At 39.4% G+C, this 20,821-nt stretch overlaps 1 protein-coding gene across 2 annotated transcripts in view; it reads left to right on the top strand.

Moving 5' to 3' along the window:
* Window positions 1-20,821, top strand: part of LOC109906504 (phospholipid-transporting ATPase ABCA1) — a 226,621-nt gene that overhangs the window by 86,662 nt on the left and 119,138 nt on the right. For both annotated transcript variants that reach the window (XM_031792012.1, XM_020504223.2), the window contains exons 18-24: window positions 188-304; window positions 2,324-2,495; window positions 3,655-3,786; window positions 5,323-5,462; window positions 7,193-7,330; window positions 18,492-18,706; window positions 20,704-20,782. In XM_031792012.1, the coding sequence (XP_031647872.1) occupies window positions 188-304; window positions 2,324-2,495; window positions 3,655-3,786; window positions 5,323-5,462; window positions 7,193-7,330; window positions 18,492-18,706; window positions 20,704-20,782 (993 nt within the window). The remainder of the gene's footprint in view (window positions 1-187; window positions 305-2,323; window positions 2,496-3,654; window positions 3,787-5,322; window positions 5,463-7,192; window positions 7,331-18,491; window positions 18,707-20,703; window positions 20,783-20,821) is intronic.

Below are 20,821 nucleotides of genomic sequence, written 5' to 3'. Positions count from 1 at the left end.
CAATAATCAGAAAATATATATAATATCCCAGCAGATTGCCATAATGTATTCATCTCATCTTCTCTAATTAAAAAAAGAGGGGGATTTGTGCCAGTCTTGCTGGATGGAAATATGCACTGCAAAGCGCCATCCCTCAAGCCAAGCTGTTATTAAAATGTGAATGATGTTTCTCCATGCTTGATCACAGGCCAATATGGAATAGCAAAGCCATGGTACTTCCCTTTCACCGCCTCCTATTGGTGTGGGACTTCACCGGCGCCCAATGCTGACCCCAGTCAGTTCAAGGACCCCATTGAATACACCGGTATAGTAGGCAGTTTTTCACACACACACACACACCTTTGCACAAACACACACTCAATCCCATAGTGGATCTATTCAATCAGGCATTACACAAAATGTATTCATTTGTCTGGTTTAACACAGGTCATTACAATCACAGACTGTTTGCAGTCTAAATAAGTCTAGTTAATTAGAACTAGACTCCTGATTGTTACCACCTTGGTTGTGTGTTGGATAATAATGGAGAAAGAGAATGGTTGGGGAAAAACAAGGCTGAGCTTGGAAAGTCAAAGCCTCATTAGTAAATGTTAAAGGCCCAGTGCATTCAAAAACATAATTTTCCTGTGTTAAGTGAGCATGGAAGGTGCTAAGTGAGCCTCACACCTGCTCCTGGGAACAGCAGAAAGGGGGTAGCCAACAGGAAATGTGACACAGAGTGTCACTAATGAAGTTAAAACTGATTGTGTTATTCTGAGGGGGGAGAGCAGAGAATTGTTTTTATTTGTGTCACACAACACCCGTAACATGAAAATGTATATAAATGACCTTTTGTTATAATTGCAGACACCTTTTTTTATGTAATTAAGGGAATATAATTATTGAGCTGTGGGTAGGTTGTGTGGAATACTATTTATTATGTAGCTTTTCTGAGGACATGAATCAAAAGTCTAATTTCATCTTATCAATGTAATAGTAAAATAATATTATACAACAGATGGGTCTAATCCTGAATGCTGATTGGTTATAACCCCATTCCAGCCGGTGTCTATTCCACAAATTACCACCGGCTAAATCTACGACATTAAAATGCCTATTTGCTCTGTTTCATCTGACTGCACAATCCACCGTCTCATCAGCCCAGACAGGCAATTTATAAACTTGATCACTATAAAAAGCATAGAGACATAATCTCACATTTCGTTTAGACTAACATTTTAGTTTCCTACGGCGGAGATTTGTATAAACCTTGCTGTCTGTCTCTCCAACATTTGCAACACTGTTTCAATATTGAAATTTGATCTCCAGCTGTCCCATAGTAATGAAGGTGTTGGAAGTCAGGACGAGACAGACACGCAAGCAGCTTTTCCCAGCCAGTCAAAATTACGAATCAGCTGGCATCATTTTTATGGAAATGCCTATAGAAAACAAGTCGAAAGGAAATGCAGCTAGTTTGCGGTCTTTCCAGCTTCAGTTTGATGTGATTGTGTTACTGTAGCTGTGTTGTTGGCCAGCTCCTCTGAACAACAGTGTCCTGACGAATGAGCACATTTTCTCTACCAGGTGAAATCGTGACTCATTACCTTATTGTTATGGATGTATCCAAATAAATGTCATTAGGAAACAGGCTCAAGAAAACGCAAATTCAGCTACTTTGCTGTTATTCTGTCTGCACTGTTTGACATGACTGTAAATTAGCCGTAGTTGGCTAGCTAGCGAGCAAGGGATAAGAACGTTGCCAGCCAGTATGGCAATGGAACACTTAGGACGAATGACTGGGTCGTGTCCATAGATACAGAACAAAGACTTAATGAATGGGCCGAACCGATAGGACGAACAACCAGCCAGCTTGGGTAGCAACCTTAGATTTGTGTCAGGACTATTTCTCATGGAAGGATGAAAAGGTATGAATAAATTAATACAAAATAAAGTTCATGAAAATATATCAATCATTATTTGAATATGTTGGTAACCTGTTGTATAAAAGTGATAATGCCCCCGAAGCCGGTGTTTGTCTCGGGCCTAACAATACCCGTGCCAATTATATCAGCTTCTTGGACATTATCACTTAAATAATATATGCCAGACACTTCTATCCTAAGCGACTATATTCTATCCTAAGTGCATATATTTTACTTATGGGTGGCCTCAAAAGTTGAACCCACAATCCTGGCGTTGCAAGTGCCATGCTCTACCTACTGAGCTGTACAGGCACATGTGTTTGTTATTTCCATTTATATATGCATTAATGACCTATTGTCACATTCCTTATTTTGTCATTAGGAGAATAAGGTACATCTTCTTTTTTTTTTATTAAAAAAAGGTTATTTGGAAAAGCCACCACTCAATATGAAGGCAGGGGTCTCAATCAGGAACCTTGTAAAGATCTATAAAACTGGGAAAAAGCTTGCAGTGGATGGACTAACTGTGGACTTCTTCGAGAATCACATCACCTCTTTCCTTGGTCACAATGGGGCAGGAAAAACAACCACCATGTAAGTAACTCAATAATACAAATGGACTGAATTTATGTAGTGCTCTTCTAGGTTTTTAAAGCTTAAAGGGAAAATTGCCTCAAAAACTGAAAAAAATACCTAAAGAGAGTTTTGGAGTGCATTTCCCCTTTTTAGAGCTTTACATCATTGTATGGATGCAACACACCTCATCCACTGCCAATGTGTAACACCCACCTGGGTGATGCCACAGCAGCTATTTTGCCCCAGAAAGCTCAACACACAGCTATCACAGTGGAGAGGTGAGGAAAGGACTCACAAACTGGCAGTTCTCCATGGTAGCACATTACATAGTACTTCAAATGTATTGTGCAACAAAAATAAATGCAATGATTTGCACATTTGTTTCATCTAGTTCATTAAACTCTGATTTCTTCTTAATAATGAAATCCACATCAAATAAAATCTTGCTCTTACTTTGTGATGAGTTTGAAAGATGACTAAACTGCGAGTGGAAAGTGAGTGGGAATTATACTTGACGGGTTACATTGTTTTCACAAGCTGTTTACAGTTAATTCACTTTTTCAAGATGCTACTTCACTGCAGCTGTAATGAGATTACTCTATCATGTCTATCCTCACAATTAAATATGTGAATTTTGTCGATTAATTAGCCAACCACGATACATTTTGTCGATTGGTTAGCCAACCACGATACATTTAGTTGATTAATTAGCCAACCACGATACATTTTGTTGATTGATTAGCCAACCACGATACATTTTGTTGATTGATTAGCCAACCACGATACATTTTGTTGATTGATTAGCCAACCACGATACATTTTGTTGATTGATTAGCCAACCACGATACATTTTGTTGATTGATTAGCCAACCACAATACATTTTGTTGATTGATTAGCCAACCACGATACATTTTGTTGACGTCTATTTCCCCCACCACTTTCATATTCACTTTTCCTGTTTTTGACTGGACTTCCAGATTATATTATCAAATTTCAGAAAATGTGGTTATTTAAGATATACAAAAGTGTATATAAAATTATATTCATAATTGTGGATTCATTTACTTCTATAAAATGTGTTTTATGAAGGTTTTCGATTCCGTTTCTATAGCTACGGAAGTGGAAATGACGTCACACTTTCCCAGCACATTTCCTTGTTCTCCTTTTGTCTTGTAGGTCGATCCTGACAGGACTCTTCGCTCCGACGTCGGGGACCGCTCTAATAAACGGTTATGATATCCGCACAGACATGGACACCATTAGAAAGCATCTGGGAATGTGCCCTCAGCACAATGTCTTATTCAATGAGTAAGTGGCATTCAACAAGTGGATCGATATCGCTCAATCACCTCTTCAATAACCTCTCAATATCCCAGCAGGCAAAACTTGTTGCAATGACATCACTATGTCATGGGAAGATTGTGCACTGGTTGTATAAGGACGTTTTGCAAAGGTCTGACCAGATAACAGCCGAAATATGACCGACCCCCATGATCACTACATTTTTTTATATAAAAAGACATCTCGGTTTCTTGGTGTAATAGAGACCAGCTGGTTGTAATCTGGTTATATGGCCTCTTCTCAACAGGAAAAAAACATGTTTACAATTAGACAATTTTCATGAAAATGTTATGTCACAGTTAATATTGGACGTATTCCAAATGAAACATCTACAGTAACTTGCATCTCAAATCATTGCGATATTCTCACCCATCCTCGTGCCCACTTCAAACTAAGCTTTTTTAATTCCCATCCACTCTTCCCTCTAATAGTGTCATTATCAACCACAATGCAGACTCACAGGCTGACATTGTTCGCTATGCCCTTTCATAATCTGGTTCTCTTCCATTTTCCCCTTTGCTGAGTGATCACCTGCGACCTCCGACGCCTCATGTCTCTTACATCATGATTATGACTGAGTACCTGGGCAAATTATGGCCATTAATATTTATCCCAACAGAACTGAAGTGTCTATAATTAAACCGGGGCTCTCAATATTCATGTGTACGGGAAGTAGGCTAGACGCTAAAACGTACGCACAGATATGCCCGTCGGCTTGGCAGTCAAGATGATTCCGCAACAGTTTGTGACATGTGAATGGAGTCGTCTGGCTAGAGTGGAAACAGTGGTGTCAGAGTTGTGTGGAGTGTGTTATTATGAGAGGTTGAGAGTTGATGATGGGGATATTCATGGGCGCTAATAAGTCATCTTTGAGTCATGAAGGACCATATGATATTGTTATAGCAGTTAAAGTTAATCAGAAGTTTAGTTCAAGAGTGACTATCCCGTGTAACTTTAAGTACAATGTCACGCCTTGGTCATTGTATTTTGTGTTTTCGTTATATGTTTGGTCAGGCCAGGGTGTGACATGGGTTTATATGTTGTGGTGCGTATTGTTTTTTTTGTATTATTGGGATTACTGCTGAGTAGGGGTGTTGCTTAGGTTTGGCTGCCTGAGGCGGTTCTCAATCAGAGTCAGGTGATTCTCGTTGTCTCTGATTGGGAACCGTATTTAGGTAGCCTGGGTTTCGCTTTGTATTTCGTGGGTGATTGTTCCTGTCTTTGTGTAGTGTTCACCAGATAGGCTGTATTAGGTTTCACGTTCCGTTTGTTGTTTTTGTATTTAATAGTTATTTCATGTATCGTCATTCATTCATTAAAGAACATGAGTAACCACCACGCTGCATTTCGGTCCTCTCTTTCAACAAACGAAGAACGCCGTTACATACAATGAAACAATATATATTTCAAATGATACGTAATCAAACATTTTATTATTATTTTTATTATTGGATCCACTTTTTGTACATTTTGATCAATCAAATCACTTTTTCTGCTTCTTAGCCTCACAGTGGAGGAACACATCTACTTCTACTCCAGATTAAAGGGACGAAGCCGAGATGAAGTGAAAACGGAGATTGACCAAATGATCGAGGATGTCGGGCTGCCACACAAACGCAAGGAATTTGCCAAGAACCTGTCAGGTGCGTGTGTGTGTCCAGGGAATGCAATCATGCACAAATGTAACTTTATATAACATTTTCATTAGGTAACTCTGTCCCCGAGCCACCACTTGTCAAACTGTGTGTGCACGCATGCGTGTGGAAATGCAGGTGTATAATCCATTGTCTGGGGGGCAAACAATATGCTTGATAAATTGGCTCCAGTCATGGGTTGCATGTGAACAAAATCACTGAAATATGACATTCAAGGTTAATCTAGTCTGACATTTCCACAACATTAGCACAACACAAGACACATTCACAACAGCACCCAGAGTGTCAGCCTGTGCTGTTCTGTGTCAGGTTTCCATCCAACCTTTTTACTGTGAGGAAAGTTCATGTCAAATAAAAATTTGACGACAGACCTAATGGCCTGATGGCCTGATGGGAATGCAATCATTGTACTTTCATCATCCCGATACACAATCGTATCTGCTTGTTAACAAATCAAATTGTATATGCAACGTGTGTAGATTTGACCGTGAAATGCTTGCTTACAAGCCCTTCCCAGCGATGCAGAGTTAGAAAAGAAAAAGAAAAATAGAAAATACTCAAGAATGGAGCTGCATACAGGAAGCACCAGTACCAGATCAATGTGCAGGGGTATGAGGTATTTGAGGTAGATATATACATCAAGGCAGGTTAAAGTGACTATGCGTCAGGAAAGGTGCATAGTCACGTGTGGCTCAGTTGGTTGAGGCGGGACCAGTACGAAGACGTGGGCACTCTCTACTCTAAGTCGCTCTTGATAAGAGTGACGACTCAAATGTAAGAGGTAGATATGTACATGAAGGCAGGGTAAAGTGACTAGGCATCAGGATAATTAGTATAAGGTAATTGAGTTAGATATGTACATGAAGGCAGGGTAAAGTGACTAGGCATCAGGATAGATAATAATATGACTTAAATAGAGTACAGAGTAGCAGCAGGCAGCATAGGATTTGTGTATGTGATGTGCAATCTGCTTGGAAGGTGTGATATTCACACTGGCAATAACACTGTCGATCAATAGTGTAATTGTTTCATGTGCTTGTACTATCTGTAACAAAATGTCAAACTGACTATTAGCTACAGTACATACCTTGCCATTCTATGACAGTGTTTTCCTATCCTTATTGAGAAAGACACCTACTGGTTTTGATTTCAACCAAAAACGTAACCTTTATGAAAGGAAAAAGCTGACAAACTGTAAGTGATATCAGGACCAAACCTCAAAAAAATTGATCAGAATGAACACAGATATGCTTTTTAAATGTCAAAATTGATCAGGCCTAGTCTTTGAGGGCCACTGTAAATGCTAGTTTTCATTTCAGTCTCTTGGTTCTCGTTTCTTCCCCGTATCGATCAATAAGGTCATTGATTAGCTAGGAAGTCCACACACCTGGTTATCAGGTCTAACTCTGACACATTTTAAAGGAATTAAATAAAACATAAAGACAATGTGGCCCCACTGCATGGATCTGAAATGATTGGATCATATTACACAATATGTCCAGGAGCTAGGGGCCAGAAGTTGATTTGGAATTGGGCCTGTATGTTCTCTCAAGGGCACACAAAGTCCTCTTCTAATCGTACCTGTTTCCCTATACCTATTCGATTCATTAAGACCTACCACACAATTGTGTATGGGCCAGGGGTCGATTTGGAATTGGGGATATGTGTCATATGAAGGGAGCAGAAAGTGACCAAATGTGAACTGTGTCCTCTCTCAGGGGGAATGCAGAGGAAATTGTCGGTGGCAATCGCATTCGTGGGAGGGTCCAACATCGTCATCCTGGATGAACCCACAGCGGGGGTGGACCCATACGCCCGGAGGGGGATATGGGAACTACTGTTGAAGTACAAACAAGGTATGGGATCTGTCGGTTGAATACCAAACCACACTGTATGATGTTCTTTGGAGTATTGACTTAAGTATTTATTATGGGTCTTCTCTATGGACAACTTTCTCAGATATGGACCAAGGTACTTGTTTTTATTTCTTTACTCGTCTATTGTTCACCAAATACCTATTTTTTACATAAATATTGCACTGTTGGTTAGGGCCTGCGAGTAAGCATTTCACTGTACGGTCTACAGCTGTTGTATCTGAAGTTAAATGCGTTGTAAAAACATCCAGAATTACATGGTTTTTTATTTTTTTAAATGACAAAATGAAGGTAGATCATTTGGCTTTAGGAGAGCTCACGCAAGTTAACTCTTTTTTTAAATGAGCATTTCATTGATTTAATTTTAATGACTATTTTTCTGGTATGCTTTTGCTTGGGTCGGCAATGACACAGCTGTCTTCCCAGTCTACAGTATCGTCACGGAGACCGATAATGTTGACTAGATGACAGCGATAATAAGGCATCGGAGACTCATCCAATTTGATGGGACAGTTAAAAGCCTCTTTAATTGTTGACATATTCAATTGCTTGTCATTTTCTGGGATGCACTTTTGCCTGTTTGACTGAAAGGCAAGACATGGACATTATAATAACACATTTCCAAGATGTCTAAATGTTTGAGCAGCATTTCATCTTAGCTATTTCATTAGCAGTGTTCTTTACCTAATCAAGTCCCATCCAGAGCTTGAGAACTCTTGTTTAATGAGAACATTCACATCCATACTAGTTAAGTGTCATACCGAAGCATGTCTTATTGTTGCTAAGGTTTATCATTATCACTGGAATGAATTTGCACTAAGAGTATATTTGTTTGAAACCAAAGCCAAGCTAATATATTGCATGTTTTACCTTCTTGATAAAGTGCTTTGGTCTTAAACTTAAGAGTAACTCAGACGTTTGCGTAAGTTACGGATTTCGGCTGTGTATGGCTAATTGTTTTTCCAGGAAATGGCATCATCTGATTCTCAAATGTTCCCATTAGTCAGTCTAAGTGTTATTGATAGCAAGTAACTGACACCTTTCACATAGTTGAAGCTCTGAAGTAAACAAACTTGTAACATGTATGCACTGTAGCTTGTTAATTAGAACATTCAATAGACACTAATGAGGTCCCTATAGGAATACTTCACATTTCCACCTCCATTTATTCCTCTGAAGATCTCTTACACTCTGTAGATGTTTGAAGACATGACCTGCATGGATCATTTGGATGCTGATCTATGATCTTCCTAGTTTACTTCTAAAACATAGGTATGGGGATCTAATAAGTTCCAATTAAACTCATGTGCTGAAAGCACTTGCCATTCCCCAATTTGAACTGTAGATGTGTGAACATGTATCAAATAGTTGGGTAGGAGAGAGAAGGGAGAGAGTGTAATCACAGCGTGGAGGAGTTCTTAAAGAGCAACAAAACACCAATTAAGAAAAACAAGATTTCAGTCCTGGTGGGGGGGAGGGGGTGGTTTGATGTGGCAGTTACTGGTGTTTGTCCCCCATGAGACACCATAGGAACAAAGTGAGTATTCCTGGCTTTGAATCTAAGATACACTACATGACCAAAAGTATGTAGACACCTGCTCGTCGAACATCTCATTACAGAATCATGGACATTAATATAGAGTTGGTCCCCCCTTTGCTGCTGTAACATCCTCCACTCTTCTGGGAAGACTTTCCACTAGATGTTGGAACATTGCTCCGGGAACTTGCTTCCATTCAGCATTAGTGAGGTCAGGCACAGATGTTGGGCAATTAGGACTGGCTCGCAGTCGGCGGTCAAATTCAACCCAAAGGTGTTTGATGGGGTTGAGGTTAGGTTTCTGTGCAGGCCAGTCAAGTCCACACCGATCTCGACAAACAATTTCTGTATGGACCTTGCTTTGTGCATTGGGGCATTGTCATGATGGAACCGGAAAGGGCCTTCCCCAAACTGTTGCAACGAAGTTGGAAGCACAGAATAGTATAGACTATAATTGTATGCTGTAGCGTTAAGATTTCCCTTCACTGGAACTAAGGGGCCAAGCCCAAACTATGAAAAACAGCCTCGACCATTATTCCTCCACCACCAAACTTTATAGTTGGCACTATGCGTTCTGGCAACTCACAAACCCAGATTCGGGCTGCCTGATGGTGAAGCATGATTCATCACTCCAGAGATAGCATTTCCACTGCTCCAAAGTCCAATGGTGGTAAGTTTTACACCACTCCAGCCGTCACTTGGCATTGCGCTTGTGTGCGACTGCTCAGCCACGGAAAACATTTCATGGAGCTTCCAACGAACAGTTATTGTGCTGAGGTTGCATCCAGAAGACATTTGGAACTCGGTAGTGAATGTTGCAACCGAAGATTTGTACATTCTATGAGCTTATGTGGCCTACCACCTAGGACTGTGGCGGTCCTGAAATGTCGTCAGCCGGTGATTGTCAAGTTAACTGGCGTCCACACACAGCCTACAAGCCACTGATGCAGACCTTTGGAACATCTACATTTTTAAAAAGTCTAATAAATCCATGTAAAATAGCCTACACCTTCATAACAAATCCATGATTTACTTTAGACAGGTCTAAAGAAGCATGATATGAAGAAAATGTAGTCTATTTCAGAAGAACAGAATAGCATACTCTGGCTATGCCAAATGGCTTTGGGCTACACAAGTCAATTTAGGAGACAAGATTTGCTTAAAATTCCATGGCATTATTTGATATGTTTTTATAGAATAAAAAGACTACAATTGAACAAAGCTGAATAAAATGGAAACGATTTGAGGGAGTGCGCACATACGGCTATTCTGTGTTGAGCAATTAAAAAAGAAGTCATACTCCTATATCCTTAATTTAGAGCTATTCATTTAACTTTAGTTGTTCTACAAACGTTGGGCTATATGTTTTGATATTTATTTAATACATTGCAAGATGCGACTCTAATGAAGACTTGAAAAAAGTTGCTTGAAAGGCATGAACTCTGCTTTGTTTTTTGAGCAGGCTGTACACACTCAGTCTCTCATTCACAATTTGACAAGCAATTGATAATGCCTCGAATTTCATGGCAGCATTCCCTTTGTGTGGCCGTAATGCACCCTCAAAAATATCTATGCCTTTTGTGGCCAGTGGCCGTTGTGCCGTTGGCCCCTTTCTCACAGGCTACAAGTGAAGACGGACACGTCAGGGACTCAACTCCAAGGTGCATATTGAAGATATTGGAAGAACTGTCCACATTTACTTTTCGTCAGTCAACAAGATGAGTAGACCTAACGAACAGTAAATCACTAGCCCATGTCAATCTACTATCCCCTATAATAATAAAGTCAACCTATTCTATTCTGTGCGAGAAATAAATATTCCAAACATAGTCTGGGACAGTTGTGGGATGCGATAGATCCCACATTAATATAACCACTAGCATAAAAAAAACTGTTATACGCACTGTGGCCGACGAAACAGATCAGAACATTTACCTTAACATTTGATTAAATATTAGGCTATTTCTTCACATTATAAGCGCAGGAATGCGCATATGGCAGTAGGCTATATGTGCAAATGTTCCATTAGCGGGAAAACACCATTATCAAAAGTGACCTCAAATGCGGTTGTGCATGTAATGGTTTTATTATAGAGGTGCATTTCAAATGGTGAAAATGATCTTCCCCAAACTTGAAACTCACACAGTGCTTATGCATGCCAGTTAGGCTCTATACTCCTTGTAAAGCGGATTCATGTGGTTAATTTTAAGAAGTTATTTTGCCACTTGTGATTCAAAACATATATGCCTAAGGCATTGTTTCTTATGCTGGGTATCATTCACAAGTGATATATATATAATTCACAAGTGATAATATATAATTCTTTACATAAACTAAATAATATACAGAACCAGTCATAAGTTTAGACACACGTACTCATTCAAGGGTTTTTCTTTATTTTACTATTTTCTACATTGTAGAATAATAGTGAAGTTCTGTTCTGTTCTGCCTTATTATTATTCGACCATGCTGGTCATTTATGAACATTTGAACATCTTGGCCATGTTCTGTTATAATCGTGGCCACCCCACATAGCCTGGTTCCTCTCTAGGTTTCTTCCTAGGTATTGGCCTTTCTAGGGAGTTTTTCCTAGCCACCGTGCTTCTACACCTGCATTGCTTGCTGTTTGGGGTTTTAGGCTGGGTTTCTGTACAGCACTTTGAGATATCAGCTGATGTACGAAGGGCTATATAAATAAATTTGATTTGATTTGATTTGAAGACATCAAAACTATGAAGTAACAGATATGGAATCATGTAGTAACCAAAAAAGTTTTGAACAAATATATTTTGTCCAACTCATCCCAAACCATCTCAATTGGGTTGAGGTCGGGTGATTGTGGAGCCCTGGTCATCTGATGCAGCACTCCATCACTCCTTGGTCAAATATCCCTTACACCGCCTGGAGGTGTGTTTTGGGTCATTGTCCTGATGAAAAATAAATGGTAGTCCCACTAAATGCAATCCAGCAATCCATTGCTGCAGAATGCTGTGGTAGCCAAGTGTGCCGTGAATTCCAAATAAATCACTGACAGTGTCACCAGAAAAGCACCATCACACCTCCTCCTCCGTGCCTCACGGTGGGAACCACACATCATCCGTTCACCTACTCTGCATCTCATAAAGACACGGCAGTTGGACCAAAAATCTAAAATAATTGATAGATTTCATAGGATAGGATAGATTTCCACCGGTCTAATGTATATTGTTCATGTTTCTTGGCCCAACAAGTCTCTTTTTCTTATTGGTGTCCTTTACTAGTGGTTACTAGTGGTTTCTTTGCACCAATTCGACCATGAAATTCATTTCAATTGACTCATGAAGCTGGTTGATTGAATGCCAAGAGTGTGGAAAGCTGTCATCAAGCCAAAGGGTGGCTTGATGACGAATGTAAAATATATTTTTGTATGTTTAATACTTTTTTGGTTACTACAGGATTCCATATGTGTTATTTCATAGTTGTTATGTCTTCACTATTATTTTACAATGTAGAAAAAAAGTTAAAATAAAGAAAAACCCTTGAATGAGTAGGTATGTCCAAACTTTTGACTGGTACTGTATGTGTGAAATTTGTTTTGATTTAGAATGGAACATTGTCATGCACCTGTCCCAAAGCAGGGGCAGCGGGGGAAAAATACATGTCATCTATGCACTTTAATAGCGAATGAAGGACGCTTTTTCCGTGGTTCATTTTCATGCAAGCCAGGTAGGCTATACTCCTGTTATAAAGATAAGTAATGTGTTTAATATTGGTAAAGTTGAGAAATATATATATATATATATATATATATAAATAACTAGACCTAGCCTAAATAAAGCTGATGGGATCCTCTTTTTAGTAGAGGCCATCACTCTGTTTTCTCACGCAATTGCTTAGCCTATGGAAATGTTGCACAACATGAGCTCATGGGCTCTCATGAAGTGTTTGATTCAATTTTTGATTACATTTGCATTGAAATCAGTGTGATTAGAGGGACAATAGAGTGCTGAGTACCAGTCAGTGAGTAAGTTTGGTAGGCTACTAATGGCCATCAGCATCATCAGAGCTTGGAGAAGCCTAATTACTGTGATTAAATGGTCACGTGGAATTTGACTGCCTTCAATGACTCCTCGTAATACGGTCACCGCAACAGCCCTACTACCACCTCGTGGCTGAGCCGTTGTTGCTCCTAGACATTTCCACATCACAATAACAGCACTTACAGGTTACCTGGGCAGCACTAGCAGGGCAGAAATTCAACAACTGACTTGGTGGAAATGTGGAGTCTTATGACGGTGCAACTTTGAAATTCACTGAGCTCTTCAATGATGCCATTTTACTGCTAATGTTTAGCTATGGAGATTGCATGGGTGTGTGCTCGATTTTATACACCTGTCAGCAACGGGTGTGGCTGAAATAGCTGAATCCACTAATTTGAAGGGGTATCCACATACTTTTGTAAATATATATGTAGTGTAACTTAAGAAATCAGTTATGTGTTCCGTGGTGGGATTTGATAGAGCGCAATCCCTGCAGCTGTGTATCCCGTGGTAGTGGGCACCTGAGCATTGTCGAAATCGAAACTCATCCTCAGAGACTGACTTTATGAACAAAATGGTCCTATTTACACTTTGTTGTCAATTTTGACACTAGAATACATTTTCTGGACTAATATCGATGCCACATAAACTACTTCTCTGATAGAAAGCAGCCTATTGCCTAACTTCAAAGTTTCTCGGGAGTACATTAAATAGCATGTACTGATATTACAGCTTACAACGTTATATATTTGGTTAAAGCTTAATGTCTTAGCAGTGAAATATATTTTCATATTTAGGTGAGGATGTAGTTGACAAAAGGTTTGGTAATGATAGTGGATTATGTTTAAGTTGCGTTTGATCACTTGGGGAAACAATTGCATTTATGCCATTTACAGAATGCTAGAAAATGATCCGTGCGTATCTAATGCTACAGCCTGTAGTGTGTTTTTAATTAAGGTGATGAATCATTGAGATAAGACAAATGTTCTAAGCATAAATCAAAAAGCATAAACAAAAGGCATTTTATGGAAATTATGCATTTATGAATGAAATTAGGCTGAATTAAATGCCTCGTCTCCCACACATTTTTTATAATCAAGTCAATAAATGAAATAATCACTGTGATGCCACATTGCCTTGCAAATTAATCCTACTATCACCGATATCACAGCTGCAAACCAATTCATAGGTTATTCCATGAACAATTTGTTTCAGAGCTGCTCAATCTATTATGTATACAGATTGTAATTTCATACAGCATCTCCCCGGTTGACAAATGACGAAATATAGTATCAGAGCAAATGTATCCCCAGTTGACAAATGACATAATATAGTATCAGAGCAAATGTATCCCCAGTTGACAAATGACATAATATAGTATCAGAGCAAATGTATCCCCGGTTGACAAATGACATAATATAGTATCAGAGCAAATGTATCCCCGGTTGACAAATGACGAAATATAGTATCAGAGCAAATGTATCCCCGGTTGACAAATGACGAAATATAGTATCAGAACAAATTAATCCCCTGTTGCCAATGATCTAATACAGTATCAGAACAAATGAATCCCCTGTTGACAAATGACCTAATACAGTATCAGAACAAATGAATCCCCTGTTGCCAATGATCTAATACAGTATCAGAACAAATGAATCCCCTGTTGACAAATGACGAAATATAGTATCAGAACAAATGAATCCCCTGTTGCCAATGATCTAATACAGTATCAGAACAAATGAATCCCCTGTTGACAAATTACCTAATACAGTATCAGAACAAATGAATCCCCTGTTGACAAATGACCTAATACAGTATCAGAACAAATGAATCCCCTGTTGCCAATGATCTAATACAGTATCAGAACAAATGAATCCCCTGTTGACAAATTACCTAATACAGTATCAGAACAAATGAATCCCCTGTTGACAAATGACCTAATACAGTATCAGAACAAATGAATCCCCTGTTGCCAATGATCTAATACAGTATTAGAACAAATGAATCCCCTGTTGACAAATTACCTAATACAGTATCAGAACAAATGAATCCCCTGTTGACAAATGACCTAATACAGTATCAGAACAAATAACCTAATACAATATCAGAACAAATGAGTCCCCTGTTGACAAATGATGTAATACAGTATCAGGAGAAATTAATTCCAACCGTTGGAGCAGTAGTGTAAACAAGCTTTGCTTGTACAATAAGGGATCTGTCGGTGTTGACATACAGTTCCTTCAAAAAGTATTCATACCCCTTGACTTTTTCCAGAATTTGTTGGGATACAGGCACTAAGAAACCCTGTCCTTCCAATTCAGAAGTAACTACCCACTTTTCTCAATTGAAATGTTCTATGTACTGTTGATAGGATAAACAGAACACTCTTTAGATACAGCCTGTTTGAAGTTAAAGTTGTAGACAACCACAAAACTAAGTCCAAGTCATGTTTCTGAACGTAGTCCCTTAAAAGCAAAAGTTCACAATTTGTCATCTTCATCTCCTGCACCACCCCAAAATCAACAGACTGTATGTGAAAATGTTGCATTTCTGTGTTTTGTAGTAAAAAAAGATAGAGAAAGATAAGTGTCTCCAGTGACATCGTCAACCAATAAGTAGGAAATGCCTACTCACAGTTGGTCAAAATCACGTGATGCACACCGATGATGTCATTGGAAACACTTATCTGTCTATGCTATGGAGTGTGGTGAATGTCAGACTTATTTAGTGGTTTAGTAATACGATAACTGCAACACTTCAGACAGATTTTCTGTTTCTCATTGAGTGAAACAGGTAAAGCCCAAGTACTGTTCAGGTATAAATAGTTTCCACATTATTGATCTAGTTATTATGGAATCCATATTAGGAATATTATCATTCCTCAGACCTCACCTAGTCAAGTTTGATGCTTGACTAGTGCAGAGTTTGGACTTGACTAGATGAAGGCTTGAGGAGGAGGGATGAGGAGAATTGACTAGTTTAGAGTTAAGTAGACTGGGTGATGGAGGAGGATTGACTAGTTTAGAGTTAAGTAGACTGGGTGATGTCTGAGGAGGAGGGAGGAGGGATGACTAGTTTAGAGATAAGTAGACTAGATGAGGGCTTGAGGAGGAGGGATGAGGATTGACTAGTTTAGAGTTAAGTAGACTAGGTGATGGAGGAGTGAACATTTTCTGAATGCAGTACAAGGTGCTTACTTTAGCCTAAGTACACACACCTATTAACTATCTTGCAGCTGTTAAACTGCATGAATGTCTGCATCCCTCCATTTGATGTACTCTTAAAGGAATACAGGATTTTAGAACTCCGGTTTTCACCAGTATTATGTTGCATGTATTCACAGCACAGGAGATGTACCTGTGTTTCCCACTACTTTGATTTATCACTTTGTTCTGTAATGCACCACAACACACCATAAATCAGTATACCTTAGTGGGCTGCACACCGACCAAACACATTTATTTTTCTCCCAGCTCCCATCATCCAGTGTGTTTTTATTATTTCTCCCTGTAAACCAAGGCAATTTCTTGAAAAATCAACAGCGAGCACAAACGGCCATGCAAAATGAGCCATGTCAGTAGTGCCGAATCACATGGGACTACCTGCTGCAATCCTCCCAATTTCCCCCTTCAAAGAACTGCTCTTTTCCATACATTTTATACACATGGAAAGTGCATTCCGTCACATTTGGTAAAATATGAACACAACTGTAGCCACCTCCCATCATCCTTCTGGAGGCTTTTTTTTTATGACAGCTTTGCTAGTTAACTATCTTGCTACTTTGGGGAGAAACAATCTGATTGGAAAGTGTAGACATCATGGTAAACAGTACCGGAGACAACTTTCAGTATTTGATACAGCATCTTGTTTGCTAGCAACGAGATTTGCATTGGCTAATTAATGTTAAATAAGTGTATTGTTTTTCCCCGCATTTAGTCAAGGTAATTAGTTAGCCAGAAAAATGTGTTTGCAGTTAGTTAGAAATTGTTTCTACACTATTTTGCGAGCTACAGTAGTGCTGCTGTGTCAAGTTTACATTTTACCATTGTGATTGACAAATTAACAGTTAGTTAAGTACTGCATCCCTCTTTGCTAGCAAACGTAATGCTACCTAAAACTAATAAGGTGGCTCCACTAATGTTTACATTTTGATGTTTGTGACATGCTGGTTTTAATACTTTCAGAGTCATGTGATTTCAGTGAGGCACTCAATGGGCGTCTGGGCCATGTTAGTAAAGAGCTATAGCATAGCACAGAGATCAAATTCAGAAGCTCAGATGGTGACAGGGCACAAGGGGTGGGAGGGAAAAAATGTTTGGGTTCTCAGGTTCTCCAAACAAAATAGCATATTGCTGCGTGAGGGTATGGCTAACGACCTCCGAGTGTGTCCTTATCCAGGTAATGCGTCCTGTGGGGATACAAATTTAACTAGCACGGAGGGGGGGAAAACGACACGCTCAGCAGATATCCCTGACCTTTTGTAATCCAGCTGGACTGCATTAATAATACCATCACCAATATTATGCCGGTCCAATTGTCAATTCCACAAAACAGCACAGTGTATTTCACTTACAGTATCTTGTAATGTAGGGGTTCCTAGCTTTCCCATTGTTGTTTTACACAATGGTTGCATGTAGTGTTTAGGCCTAATTTCACATCCGTTTAGCAGTCTTGCAGTATGTGGCCTGTTACATCATTATTTCCTCTTAAAATGTAAATGTCCTGTTACACTTCAATGAAGCCATTGTATTGCTAACCTTTAAAATCCTACATTTCCTTGCATATCAGAGTATATATTGGAGACAAAGGGTGTTTATGCTGTTTTGAAATGTGGCACAATCAACAATAACAGAGACACATTTCACTGCTGCCACTATGCACGCTGTGAGCTAACGACATCCGCTAGATGACCATGCTGTGACTTCATCACAAATGTCATGCCTGCTTCCTGATTGACTAGGAATGTGCTAATTAGTATATGTTAGCTCAGGCGGCATGATATAAACCACCCCTCCCTCTGTGAATAAGCAGGCTCCGGGGTCGTGTATGGATTCTCTGTGGTTGCCATTTGGTTTCACTCAAATATAACTTCCACTGACAAGAAAGGAAAGTGTGTTCAGAAACAAAACAAAGGGACTGCTAGGAGATTTATTTAACCAGGCCTATGCATAGTTGTATGTTGGTTAAATAGTATTCTATTCAGGTGGAAGTGTATGTAGTTGTTGTTTTCTATCTTGATTTGGAAGGAAGACTGTTATTGCACAATTTGTCATTTGTTCCAGATTCCCACCCACACACAGTCTTGTTGCTTTGCAGCACAGTGTGAGTGTTGACACAGAAGGCTGGACAATGAGGAAATAAGCACAAAAACACAATGTGGAAACTTGGCTCAGTTCAATGACTTTACATTTGTTGTTTATTTGGTGCAACTTTCTTTATTTCTCACGATGGTTGACGAAACAAACAAACCACTCCTAGAGTACTGACTCACACACATACATACACACACACACCACCCCCCTACCACCTCAAATTGGACCCATTGAGTGAAATCAATAGATTGGTTTTCTCCATCTCTCCCCCGCAGGTCGCACAATCATCCTCTCCACTCATCACATGGATGAGGCGGACATCTTGGGAGACCGCATTGCCATTATCTCTCACGGCAAGATGTGTTGCTATGGCTCCTCCCTGTTCTTGAAGAAATACTTTGGCAGTGGCTACTACCTCACTCTGGTCAAGGCCGGAGACGGGCAAATGACCAACCAGTGCACTGGAGTCGAGCAGCGCCAGGTGAAAGAGGTAAATGGAGGAGAGTGAAGTTGCCCCTAGACACTGATCTCGGGTCAGTTTTTCATTTTACCAAACAATGGTTAAGGTTTGGAAGATCCCAGATCTGTACCTACGGGAAACATCGCCCAGGAGCAAAGTTAATCATTTAACGTGTGTGCTGCATTTTGCATTGATGTCTGTTTTGGGCTTAGGAAATGTTATGTGTTGATAACTTATCAATATGATTTTTGAAAGTTGTGCTAACAGTTGAAATGGTTGAAGATCCAAAACAGGCTCCCAGATTGATAAATAGTTCTCTATATAGGAAATGATGGAGCAGGGTGAACTCCACACTTGACACTTCATGTGCTACCTAGTTCAAAATCCCAACTTTTGTTTTATTTTTATTGGCTGTGCGTTTTCAGCTTAGTTTCATTTGATCATTGTGAACTAAACCTGTATTTCCAAAGGAAACATACAACTCTGGTGCATATTTGCAATTGCCCATTCATGATGTCTGATCCCACATTGAACAACATCACTACACCAACCAATAATTCACCCATAATGGGGCATGATAATTTGTTAGACTTTTTGCATCTGGGGGAATCACTCCAATAGTAACCTCTAAGACACATCAGCAACACTTGCCATGCAGTCCATTATTGACACGGTTCCTCTGACTTTCCAAAGTGATCTGACTTGTTGCCCACCCCTGTAATGATCTGTTTAGTCTCCCCCAGCATGAGAATTGGCAGATACCTCAGTACTGGATGATACTAATTGTCTTGAGGGAGGGGGGGAGTGGAATTCTTGATCTAGTTCCTTGCAGTGCCTTGCACACTTAGTTTTAATCAATAGCAGCAAATGAACAAGATTCACTGATGCCTGCAGGGCTACAACAATTACCATTCGTCTATAGGCTCTTTGTGGGGAGTGGAGTAATTTGTTCAAAAAATGAATAAATAAATTAAGAACAAAGAGACAAACGAGAGATGTAATGCTCCCGCAAAACGACTTGCAATATTCAGCCCGTTGGTGCCGAGGACTTGGCCTGTGGTTCTCATAAAAATAGTTCATGCTTCCCATTCTGTCCATTGACTGTAAATGGGGTGAAATTACATCCATTTTGAGGTTGGGGGTATTTTGGTCCTTTAATATCATTATTTTCTAAAAGTAAACCCAAAAATGGTAAAAAAACTTTGTTAGCACACTACCGTCATCAAAATGTCATGAATTTTAACTACTTTTACATGGATATACAGCACAGTGGGGTCCAAAATTATTGACACCCTTGATAAAGAAGCGCAATAATGACTGTTTAAAACAAATAATTCAAATACGGACCAATATTCTTTGCTCCAAGAAATTGGGAAACTATTTTCTTTAATACTAATACAATTGCTCATAGAAATAGATTTTGTTCAACAAGTCATATGTTTTTCCCTCAAAGGTAGGGGTAAAAATGATTGACAAAGATTCTTATCAAGTAGTCAAAAGTTTAGTATTTAGTACCATATTCTTACCACGGAATGACGGCATCAAGCTTGTGACCCTACAAACTTGTTGGATGCATTTGCAGTAAAAAAAAAGAAAAATGTGTGTTTCAACTTTTTTGAGCCCAGTGGAAATGAATGGTAAATAATATGTCATGGAGTAACCAGCATTGTAAATAACAATAGAATATGTTTCTAACACTTATACATTAATGTGGATGCTACCATGATTATGGATAATCAATAATAAATAGTGAATAATGATGAGTGAGAAAGTTAGTGGGTCAAAGATCATACCCACAAGACATGCTAACCTCTCACCATCACCAAGAACTCATGACACGATGGTTGAGCGAATAATATGAAATATACACAGTGTCCATATTAGGATAGTCTCAGTAGGACTTTCAATCTCAGCAGTCCTGCTTAGACTACAGTGGTGATTCAATAGATATGAGAAGAGAATTATGAAGGCAACAATCAGCCTGAGACCTCCACCGTGATGCAACCTTTTTCATTTCTCTCTAATAGGAGACTGGTGAGTCATTGAGGAGAACCAGTCTGGTTGAAGGGATCGCACGACAGAACTGGAGTAACTCTGAACCCACAGGTAGGACTAACACCACCTAAATAGAATTCAGCAACAGGA

The sequence above is a fragment of the Oncorhynchus kisutch genome, linkage group LG16 (assembly GCF_002021735.2).
Source record: "Oncorhynchus kisutch isolate 150728-3 linkage group LG16, Okis_V2, whole genome shotgun sequence".
Lineage (NCBI taxonomy): Eukaryota > Metazoa > Chordata > Actinopteri > Salmoniformes > Salmonidae > Oncorhynchus > Oncorhynchus kisutch.
Note: the sequence above shows the minus strand (reverse complement) of the source record. Positions and strands in the feature narration are given on the sequence as shown.